The sequence below is a fragment of the Orycteropus afer genome, unplaced genomic scaffold, assembly GCF_000298275.1.
Source record: "Orycteropus afer afer isolate SDZICR_OR568_19922 unplaced genomic scaffold, OryAfe1.0 scaffold00069, whole genome shotgun sequence".
Taxonomy (NCBI): domain Eukaryota; kingdom Metazoa; phylum Chordata; class Mammalia; order Tubulidentata; family Orycteropodidae; genus Orycteropus; species Orycteropus afer.
Window position 1 is genome coordinate 1,830,750 of NW_006921656.1, and position 11,607 is coordinate 1,842,356.

At 47.7% G+C, this 11,607-nt stretch overlaps 1 protein-coding gene across 1 annotated transcript in view; it reads left to right on the forward strand.

Annotated features, from left to right (window-relative positions):
• PTK2 (protein tyrosine kinase 2) overlaps positions 1–11,607 on the forward strand; it is a 190,187-nt gene that overhangs the window by 27,857 nt on the left and 150,723 nt on the right. Inside the window, exon 4 of the mRNA XM_042780908.1 lies at positions 7,792–7,881. Within this exon, the coding sequence (XP_042636842.1) occupies positions 7,792–7,881 (90 nt within the window). The remainder of the gene's footprint in view (positions 1–7,791; positions 7,882–11,607) is intronic.

Below are 11,607 nucleotides of genomic sequence, written 5' to 3' on the forward strand. Positions count from 1 at the left end.
GAGTCCCGGGTCCGTGAGTAGGTCTGGCGGATCCTCCCAACTCTTGGGGTTTGATGAACCACGATCAGCAGATTAGATGACGGCTGCTGTCCCAAATCCAGGGATGAGATGAGGATGATCCAAGACACAAAGCCGGAGCGAGAGGAGAGCGAATCTTCCCAGGAGATTCGTAGGTATACCCTCAGGGGAGCTATGGGTGGTGATTTGAATTATACCCTCCAGCAAGGCAGGACTCAAGATACATTCCACCTGTGTTGCCCCAACAGAATTAACCTAAATCCCATCACAGAGTCGATTGCCAGTCATAGGGAATGACTACTACCAGTTGCCCAGCCAAGTTGATACCTGACCTTAACTACCACACCACCCCAGTCATGGATAATGGGATTTACAAAACATCACAGAATGGAGGACAGTGGCTAGAAGGGCCACATCAAGCAATTCACTGCAACGGCCAGTCTCACAATGTGAAGTACAGTACAATTGGTTGTACTTTGTGTTTCCATTTTAATGGTGATTAGTAAATAGTGATAATTTAAAAGTCTTTAACTTATTTTTTAAAATACTGACAAGGATTTTTTCCACAATTGAGATGAACTTGAAATTAAATATAGATCATATTCACCAAACCTTGTAATTCTGCAGTTTCTTAATAACTTTTTTTAATTACATACTTAAATTTTTTTTTTTTTTTTTTGCACTGTGTTTTAAAGGAGCAGGAATCTAAAGTATCAGAAAGGAACAGGAGACTCGAGTAACCATGTAACCAGGCACGTTTGAAAAGGAACCAAAAAGAAGTTCTAGAAATCATTGCCATTCTGACATAAGTGGGAATTGAGTAAATAAGGTGCATCTGAGAAAATGGCCCACACAGAACAGAGACGATTTGAAGACTTGGCTAATAGGGTTCTTGTTCTACTCTTCACATGTTACTATTTTTAGTGATAAGACCTGAGTTTTGATATTTATAAAGTAGAACCCAAGTCCTGTGTGGGTAGCAGAATGTACAGCGGAGCCAAAGCCCTGCCGGCCGGGCTTCAGGTCACACACTTGGGCTTCTCTTAAAACACTGAGAAGTGAGTGCACAGAGAGGAGTAGACAGCCAGTCAAGGTGAAGGCGAGGAATGGGAAGGCAGGGCTTGGGAGCCCAGGGAGGTCTTAGAAATAGATGCAAACATACTAAGAGCAAGTGTCAGTGATCTTAGCTTGCCAGTGAAAAGGCACAATTTCAAAGAAATTTCAGCTTTCTGCTGTGTATGAGAGGGACCTAAAGCGGGGATTTTCAGCCATTTTCTTTGGACTTCAGTATGTTTTACCTTCAGATCCAATACACATGTACATGTGTGTATATCTCAGAACTATTTATATATAATGTCTCTCTCTTTCTCTATATTTATTTCACAAAACCATACTCTGTCTTAACTGTTTTCACGATAAAGTCTTAAGTTTTCTAATTCCATTCTACTTCATTAAAAAAAATAGTAAAATAATCTCACAACCCACTAATAGTTGTGACTGCCAGTTTGAAAAACTGGAAACAAAACATAAGAGTTGGGGGGAGGGGACAAAAGATACCAGGCAGGTGATAACTGGCAGGCGGGGGGTGTTCTTATTGCTGTATTAAGAGCCTCTGGAGAAGGTTTGAAGGCTTTAAGCCATAATTAGGAATATAGAGAGTTAGTAAATAATAAAAGTCTCTGCTCACTAGGAGTTTAATAAACAGCTGTAACCGTTCAGTGTGTGCACCTAGATGCTTCTCAAAGTACGTAATGCAAACTTTAGTGATAAACCTCTCCTAATAATTGAAAAAGGAAGGACACATGATAGTAAACAACACATGTGAATCGTGCATTTAGCAGTTCTTCCTCCTGTAGAAACAGGGAGCCCTGCATATTCATCAGTTAAGAAGCATGCTCTTCAATAACTCATGCTTCCAAACCAAACACCAGCTGCAGTGGGCTCCCCTTTGTCCTCCGGTTCAGGCCCTGCGCAGTGCTCAGCACCCTCAGTCTTTCCCTCCTCTGAAGTTCTGTGTTTGCCTAGCTTCCTGGACACTTGGTGCCCTGGCTCTCCTGCTTGGCTGAATGTGCAGTTGGTCTTCCCTGTCTCACCTTTCAGTTTTGGGGTGCTCTAGTTTCTTTTCTTCCTGCTCTCCCTAGACCTGCCTTTGACATTGAATGTGCACAGTCAGTTGGATGAGGACTGGAAACCAATAATGTTACTGCAGTAACCCAGACAAAAAGGGTAAAAGATGGTGGACGAGGGGAGGCGTCTAGAAGCCGAGAGAAGTGGGTGCGCAGAGTATATCTTAAGAGAAAGGTGACAGGTTTGCTGCCGTCTTTCACACTCCAAGCCCCCTGACTGTGTGTGTCAGTTGCTGAGAAGCCCTCCCGCCTGGAGCAGACCCCGTTTCTGACACACTGCCCTTCTCTCCTGTTGCTCCTTCCTTCCTCCACTTGACCTTCGTCGGTCCCTTTGAAACTCAGTTTTCCGTTTCATGCTGTGTTTTGGGGTCGTTTTTGTGATACTCAGTGTGCGATCTTGTTGGGCGGGCTCTCCTCTCTTGCCAGCGCTCCACTGGGCAGCGCAGCCCCGTCTCGACTCCAGCTCTCTTCCTCCCACCACCCTCTTTGCCTTTATCTCTCAGAAGTCCTCACTTGGTCTACACACTGGCTCTCTTTCTTGTTCTTAAACAAGCCATGCTTATTGTTCAGTTGGGGCCTGTGGACTTGGTGTGACTGTGCTAAGTGTGCCCCTCTGCCATTTCCAAGCTTGGCCTGAACCTCACTTCATTTTGGGCGAGGGCTCCACGGCCCTAGTTGCCCAGGCCTTCCCCGACCCTGCTACCTCCAGAGATGCTCTGCCTGCTGCCTCTCCACGTTCCCCAGCGCTCATCTGTTCATGTCTATGGCACTTTCCAGGGCATGCGCTTTGTTTCTCTATCTTTCTTCCCCTGAGACTTTGTCTTACTTGCTGCTGTGTTCTGGTTCCTCGTCATGCCTTGTACAGAGTGGGCACTTGTTGCATAAAAATCGAAGAAGTGAATGTGTTGATCATGCAATAAGCCCATAGACAAAGTACTGTGCTGATGTAGAGACCTGAATTCGGCTAAGAACTGGACACTACTGCTTCTGGTTAATAACAGTATCAGCATACTAGCATGTACTGCTTACCGAGTGTCACATGTTGTGCTGAGCACTCGATGGAATTTACAGCCGTGAGTTCCTGTTGCGATAGTCATGTTAGGCGGGTGTGAGAAGCCGAGGCTTACAGAGGCAGGGGAACTTTCCTAAGAGATCAGTGGCCAGCGGGCAGTGGCCCCATGAACTGGTGGCTGCTCCTGTCCCCCTCTGGGAGCTAAGAGCATCTGATTAGAGTTCATGCCCATCAGCAGACATCTTCTCAATCCACAGGTGGATCCATGAGGGTGAGACCTGAGGTTTTAGTACAAAAATGGAAGTGCTGGGCCAGGTTGCGGTAATGCGTCTTGTGTCCATCTGGGAGGGGTTGGGATACAGTTGTGCTTTTGCGCTGTTCCCTGTGGCTCTCTTCATCTTGCTGAATAAGCCCGAGATGCACTTACTCACTTGAGTCCTCAGGTCTTCTAGTACCTTGGTGAGCTAGCTGGTGGCACACTTCCTTGCTCTGACCTGTGCAGAGTGACCTTACGGCAGTGTCCTCGCATGTCACTGGAGGAAAGGACAGGCCCGTGTGACTGTGGCCTTCCACATGGGGAGCAACAACAAAGCTAGGTCCTCCCTCAGACAGCACTCAGAGATCACCAAGGACCGGAAATCACTTTGCAGTGCCACAAGCAAAACTTGAAAGAAGTTTTCTTGAAACTATAATTGTGTATGACTTTGACCCTAGTGTTGGTGGGCTTTCTCAAGACCCCAAAAATATTAAGTATAAAAGAAAAGAAAATTTCATTGAGTTATAAAATTAAGACCTTCTGTTCATCAAAATTTGTATTAAAGTACAAAGACAAGTTGTGAACTGGAGAAGATACAACACAGGTAACTATCATAGGATGAAGTGGAGAGTCTGTGAACAATGTCAACAGTCAACATGAAAACTGCAGACAGCCTCGTGAGATAGGCAAGAGCCATGAAGGTGTTCTCGTACAAGAAGGCAGTGTAACTCGTCATCCCAGGAAGACACATTGACTTCCTTGAGTGATCAGGGAAGTGCACACTGAAACCACAGTGGGATTCCGTCTTCTGCTCTGGGGTTGGTCGACTGACAGTGTCAACAGCGGGAGAGGATGTGGCCCCACGGGTCTGGTCAGCCCTACTGGGGAGACAGTCACTTGGTTAGACCATTAGGAAAACAGCATTCTCTTGAAAGTCGAGTTGCCACATTCCTGCAGTCCCACTCTTGCATGTGTCTATGAGGAGAGACACAAGGGTATTCATAGCAGTGATCAGGACCTAAAACCACTTGGATAACCAGTGACTATTCAGTAAGTTGGGGTGTATTCACCTAGTGGAATGCCACCCAGTCACAAGGAAAGAACTACAGATAAGTGCAACAACATGGATGCATAATGTGGGCGAATCTTAGAAGGCTAGCACTGGGCAGCAGAGTTGAGGCCCATCACAACATTGTGGGTGTGCTGAGGGCCACTGCCTTGTACACTTTGAAGGGGTTCATTCTGTGTTATGTGCATTCTGCCTTAACTAAAGAATAAAGTAAATCCGAGAAGATGACACACAGCATCATAAGTAAAAGGCAACAGAAACCTAAAAACAATATTGTTGGGAACATAGGGTAAAAAAGCCATGTGGAAATTATGAACAAGAAAAGCATGAACTCGGGCAGAGGGAGATGGAAGGCCCAGAGCCTTTTCTGCCCTGGTGCCCCACCCACAAGGCCCCCCAGGAGCTGGAGCTGTAGTGGCAGGTGCTGAGGCAGAGTTTGACAGTCACCCCCATCTCTAGGACGCCCCCCCTCCGCCTCTCCAGGAGTAGGAACATCCTGACCCGGCTCCTGGGGGACCCCCGTCAGGTAGGTAATGTTAGCATCTGGAATCAGCCAGAATAGTTCAAGGTGCAGTACTGTGCCTCACTTACAGTGCAACAAAAATGTATCATAAATGTTTGGAGAGATTTCCATCAAACAAAGGTGTTTTCTTGTCATTGTTGAAATACAGATTGCACTACATAGGCGATTCAACATTTTTCACGTATGTAAGTTAATGAGATTAAACTTGACAGTTTTGCACTTAGATAATTAAACTTCAATGAGTCGGCCATCTGGAATCACCTGGAGGGAGGTCTGGTCCATGTGGCTTCTGTGCTAGGTTTGCCTGTGACGATCAGGCTGTGCGAGCCTCCACGGGAGCACCCCATGTTTCCAGCGGGGGGTACAGGGTTTTGAGGCTGGGTCCAGGTGAGAGGCCTTTGGGCCTTTTCAGAACCCTGCCTTTCTGAGCATTTGACAAAGAAAACCCTTGTGCTCTTAACAGATGCGGCCCCACCCTCCTGCCCAGTGCCCTCTGTCCAAGGCTGGCTCACAGCACCTCGTCCAGAAGGGGACGGGGTTTTCAAGGCTTCTGCAAGAGAAGAAAGTCCTTTAAATAGAGGAAAGTATTCTTTTTCAGAGATGACGAAAGAAAATGAACAGTTGAAGACTTCATAGATTGTGTTTTGATACAGAGGTCTGTGTTGTCGTGTAACGACATGCCAAATATGTCACATTGAGGAGGATTAAGGAGCTCGGCAGGCGCTTTGGGGGCACAGTGCCTAAGGTGCCTGACTGCTAACCAGACGGGAGCCCTGGTGGCATGGTGCCTAAGGTGCCTGACTGCTAACCAGACGGGAGCCCTGGTGGCATGGCGCCTAAGGCATCTGACCGCTAACCAGAAGGGAGCTCTGGTGGCATAGTGCCTAAGTCATTTGTCTGCTAACCAGAAGGCTGGCGGTTCAAACCCACCACTCCTTGAAAGGAAGATTGGGCAATCTACTACTGTAGTGATACTGCCTCAGAAACCCAAGGAGGGGTCGCTATGAGTCAGGGCTGAGTCGACGGCACGTAACAATAACAACAACAGCGCCCCTAGAGGACAGAGTGGAACTGCCCACAGGGTCTCCAAGGCTGTCAGTCTTCATGGAAGCAAAGCCCAAACCATACCCACTGCCGTGGAGTGGATTCCGACTCACAGCGCCCCTACAGGACAGAGTGGAACCCCAGGATTTCCAAGGCTGTCAGTCTTCACAGAAGCAGAGCAGCCAAATGCTTTAAGCACGGCGCCAGGAGAGCTGCATGAGGAGCAGCACACACCCTAAGTTGTCCGAGGAAAGCTGGAGACTCCTGTAGAATCTCATGTTCTAGAGGTTTGGGGTGGACAAGCTCATTGATCTCTCTCAGCAGCCCCAGGAAGAAGGTGAGCTACAGTGGTGTGACAGACTGCGAGGACATGTCATCCAGAGTCTCCAGTCCTTCTGCATCCTGTGAGGTGGTGGTTGAGTGAAGGAAGTTGCCTGTGTGAAATGCTTACACCATTCCTGTCAGACACTGATTCTTAATGCCCGTTGACACCAGCATCAGCCTGAGCACAGTTTGTATTGAAAAGGGTGTAAAGAGAAGGCGTGTGTTGGCACCTGTTTGATCGTGCACCTCAGTTTCCTTATCCTTAAAATGGGAATCCCACTAATCCCTAAAACTTGTTTGAGTCCTGGGAATGGGTTACCCAGTGAGCTGCAAATCTGTTACGGGGGCACACGGAGGGCAGAGACCAGCCTACAAGCCCAGTCGAAGAAAACGGACAGACCATGAGCAGGCACTTCACAAAAGATAGGAAAGCCCACGATCGGTAAACAGAGGAAGAAGTGCTCTGTTTCGTAAGTCCTCAAGGAAATGCCAAGTAAAGCTGCCATGCCCTCTCGATGTCCCACCAGAGTGCCTAAGAGGAAAAACTAATTTCAAATGGGGTGACGATTGAGAGCAGCCCAGTGTCCCCAGACTGCTCGTGGCCGTGGAAACAGGCACAGTCTCTTTGGCATGCCGTTCAGTAATGTCTGCTTGTGCTGACATCACGTTTGTAGGGACCTGGGATCCTGTGCCAGGTATGGACCCAGGAGAAATGCACCTGTGTTCACCAGAGGACACGGCGACCTGGCCGACACATACCTGTGTTTGCCAGAGGGCACAGGGACACCGCAGACATGTACCTGTGTTCACCAGAGGGCATTGGGGACCTGACAGACATGCACCTGTGTTCGCCAGATGGCACGGGGCCCCAGCAGACACATAGCATGTTATCCAGAGGACTTTGTTACGAGTGTCCAGGCAGCATTCTTCTTGACGCGCACAGAGGAGAGCGCTCACGTGGCTGTCAGTAGTACTGTGGAGTATAAACACAGAGTGTGTTTCTGTCGTGGACCAGCTCTGAAAATGGGTGAACTGCCACCACACACAGCTGCTGTACAGAAGTCTGTGCCGTCCAGTTTCACTAAATACTGAGTTAGAGGCCCGGGGATGCTTCTGGAGGGGGTGGAGGTCAGGGTGGGGTTTCTTGGGCAGGAGGTGCTCCAGATGGCTGGGAGCTGGAGGGCGTCTGGCCTTCTCGTAGTGTCGGGACCCCAGACGCTGCCCCTGTGGATGTCTGTACCATTCTGTGCTGCAAGATAAAAAGGTTGCATTTATGGAGCAGTGGATTCTATTTTAACTTATTTTTAAAATCATATTTCAGAGTAATTGGCAGTGATGTAGCCACGATATTATAATTGCAGATGATGAATTGAAAAATGACTTATTTCTAATTGTTCTATTTTGTGAATTATTTTTTAGATATGAATTGAGAATTCGTTATTTGCCAAAAGGATTTCTAAACCAGTTTACTGAAGATAAACCGACTCTGAATTTCTTCTATCAGCAGGTATAGGAGGCGCTTCCATGTGCGTCTTCATTGTGTCTTTGAATGTCGTGTGTTACATGCTTTGACCTTAGAATTAGAAATGCGTAAACCTGATGTTTAAGAGAATGTACACTTGAACTGTTGATACTTGGTAAACTTTGAGTGATCGTAGGTCCTGAGGGACACAGCCGTTGTCTTGTCTGGAATTCAACTCCAAGTGCCATCACCACGCTTCACTGACAACACATCTGTTAGTGTGGAATTGATGTTCAGAGCCAGAGTGGGTTCCGTTTGCACAGTAAACCAGGACTTGACTTCCTGTACTAAGAATGGCTTTTGTGTCCCCCTTCAGGTACTACTTGGGCAGTAAACCTAGGTGGCACAAGAAAGCAGCAAACACAATTTTATGACCAAATCATCAGTATTAGTGAGGGATGCCCAGAGAACGTGATCGTGAGCATTGAAAGGACAGTCATATGTACAATTTTGCCATTAAATGTACTTGGTAATTTTTTGTTTTAATAAAAATAGTCATTAATGTCTATTAATGATGGAGTCCTTACCTTCAAAGTCCTCCTGTAAGCAGTTACTTCGCGTTCAGACCTAAGCCAGTGGGTGGTACAGAGCAGAGCTGCCCCAGAGGGTTTCCAAGACTGCAAATCTTTACGGAAGCGTACTGCCTTATCTTTCTCCTGAGGAGTGGCTGATGGGTTTGAGCCCCCTACCTTTTGGTTAGCAGCCAAATGCTTTAACCACTGCACCACCAGAGCTCCTCAGGTAAGAGATTAGAAAGGTATAAGGTATAAGCGTTTGGAAGTAAGCATAGTTCAGGTGGGTGGATTCGACAGGACTCCGAGATGAAACTAGAATGGAGCCTGAAAATAAGGAGGAAGAGTTCGCCTACTGCAGACATCTGGGCATTTGAGTGCCAGGAGAGACAAGCGGTGGCTTCGATTCAGGAGCCAGATGAGAAGGGCCGAGGTGTTATTTTCTGTGTGAGGTGAAGACGGGTATTCCGCCTAAGATCTGAGCTGTGAGTGGGAAGTGAAGGCGGTTTCCCACAGCTAAGACAGTTGGTCATGGCCGTTCTTCCTGTCTGTGAGGGAGATGCCAGCTAGGACATGTGAGGGGTTCTGTAGGAGACTTGTGAAAGTCTTAAAGGGTCACAGTACTAGATTGAGATGAGCAAGGGAGAGAAGGTGTGCTGGGCCCCCGATGTTGAAGGCCTGTTTGTGGGGGAGAGCGCCCATGTTGCACAACGTGCCTCATGCTGCTGCACTCACCCTGGAGGAGCCCAGTGAGGCTGTGGCTGGTGATGCCTCTTGTGTTAGATTGGATTCTCTAGAGAAACACAAAAACCAGCAATACATATATGTATGTATTTATAGAGAGAGAGAGAGAGAAATTTATCTTAGGAAAGTGGCTCACAAGCGTATAGAAGCCGGCAAGTCCAAGTCTCTGGAGGAAACGGGCTGGCGGCAGCCTTAGCTTCCGTAAGCGCAGGGGGCTGAGAAATCCAAGGCTGGCAGGCAGTACACTGGTTGTTGACTCCAACGAAAGACGAATCCGAGATCTCCAGGCCGAGTGGTGGGCTGCTCACTCAGGGAAGGTTGTAGTCCACACACCAGGGTTCTAATCCCTCAAAGAATGTGTCTCTTCCCAGGATGTCCCTGGATATCTTGGAAGCAGGCCACACCCCTAGGGAAACTCCCCTTGGGCAGACTGGCCACTCAGAACACAGTCATCTGATCCCATTATGGGAACAACCACACAGAACTGGGGTCCAGCCAAGTTGACACACAGCTCCAACTATCACACCTCTCATCAAGGGAATGAGAGCTGAAGGAACGGACACGTTTCTGCTATGTTTTTCTCTCATGTGTGGTCTGTGTCAGTCTCTTCCTTTGAAGAACCCCCCCAGTAAGCTACTTAAGTGACACTGGTTCCAGAAAGCATCTCACGGGCCTGAATGACAGCTCGCAGCTGTCCTTTGATAGTTTCTAGGCTGACCTCAGACTTAGCAGTGCTTGTGCCTCTCACACTGTGGCAGGTTGTCCTAGTTTTTCTTTATTTCTTCCAGAAGACTGTGTTTTTAGCTGTGTGATTTCAGGGTAAGGCTACACTTACTAGGCTCTCCCCAGTTTCTTCTTACTAGTAGGACGTGTCTCATCTCATGGGGTCTATCATCTTACTGCAGACTGTAAACCTCAGTTGAGTCATCTTCGTAAAACCCAAGAGAAATACGATGTGTGAGGCTGCGATTCCTCAGTGCTGTGTCTGTTTGTGGGGCCTGCCATGCTCTCGGCAGCCGACTGACCACTGACTCACTCACCTGCCGAGGCATGCCCAGCTGGGTCTTCTCCTCCCCGAGACTAGCACAATGTGACGGTTAAATGGGGTATAATTGCCGGCCGCCTTATTGCCCAGTAGGAGCTCTGGGGGTATAGTGCCTAAGGGATTTGACTGCTAACCAGAAGGCTGGCACTTCAAACCCACCAGCCACTCCTCGGAAGACAGGCTGGGCAGTCTACTTCTGTAGTGATAATGCATCGGAAACCCAAGGAGGGATCACGTGAATCGCATCCAACTCGACGGCAGTGAGTTTGGTTTTTTGCTTTGTTTTGTTTTTGTTATTTCACTGCCCGATAGTTACTTGCTTTAGTCTGTAGACGGTGCCAGGCATGTGAGAGTGGAGCAGTGTCATTGGCAGTGGGCTTGCAGGTGAGCTGCTCTCGCCTTCGCCTTGTCCTTGCCTCGGTGACAGCCTCCAGCCCCTTCACCCCTCGGCTTTCACCCATTTCCACAGTTCCTCCTCTTCGCCTTGCCCCGTTTACGTTTTTGAAAGTTGTTAAATAATACAGCAGATTATTAGGAAGTACAGAACATACTTTGAACCATCACTTAAAATATTTTTAGCCTAATTGTGACTTTCATGTTTGTGTTCTTTCTTAACATTTTTATGCATAATGTTTATTCAAACACGCAAGCCTCATCACAGTAAAACCCCTTCGCATGTCGACATCCAGGTTTATGCTGATTCTTGCCAAGGGACTCGGACTCGGGTAATGGAATGGAGGGAGGTAAGGGGAGTGCTGAGCTGCAGAGGGGAGGGAGGAGGGAGAACACCCTGAACTGTCAGAACCGATGAACTGGTCGCCCACAAAGAGCCTTCAGTGGGTTCCTAGCCTCCAGATCTGTTAGGTGGTGCCAGATGGCCCTGCCGTTTTTGTAAGTAAAAAATTATCCAGAACTGGCATTTTCATTGGGCCTGGTTTATTCTAAAGAAATGACAAGATTTGCACAGATATGTATGTACAAGGATGCTCATGGGAGCATTGGAGTAATGGAGGGGAACTTGGAAGCACGGAGTACTTCTGTCACCGTTACATCCATTCTGTTCAGTTTGGAAACTGCACATCCATTACACATAGTGAGGTCCAGCCAGACCTGTGGGCATGGATGTGCGGCAGGAAATGATGTTGTTTAAGTAAAACATTGCTGTGGAAAAACGGTATATACTTTTATTTTTACCCTGGAATAGCAAGAAAGCTTTGAAAATAGCATAATTATGCATTGCTGGTCTGGCAGGTGGTTACGTACTTGACTTCTGGATCCAGAGAAAGATTCCAGGCAGAATCTGTCCTGGTACCTCTCTGGGAATTCCAGAACTGTTACAGGTGATCCATTTGTGATTCTGAACATGCAGCACCCAACCTGGGAACAGGTGTGTGACTCGTACGCACGGCAAA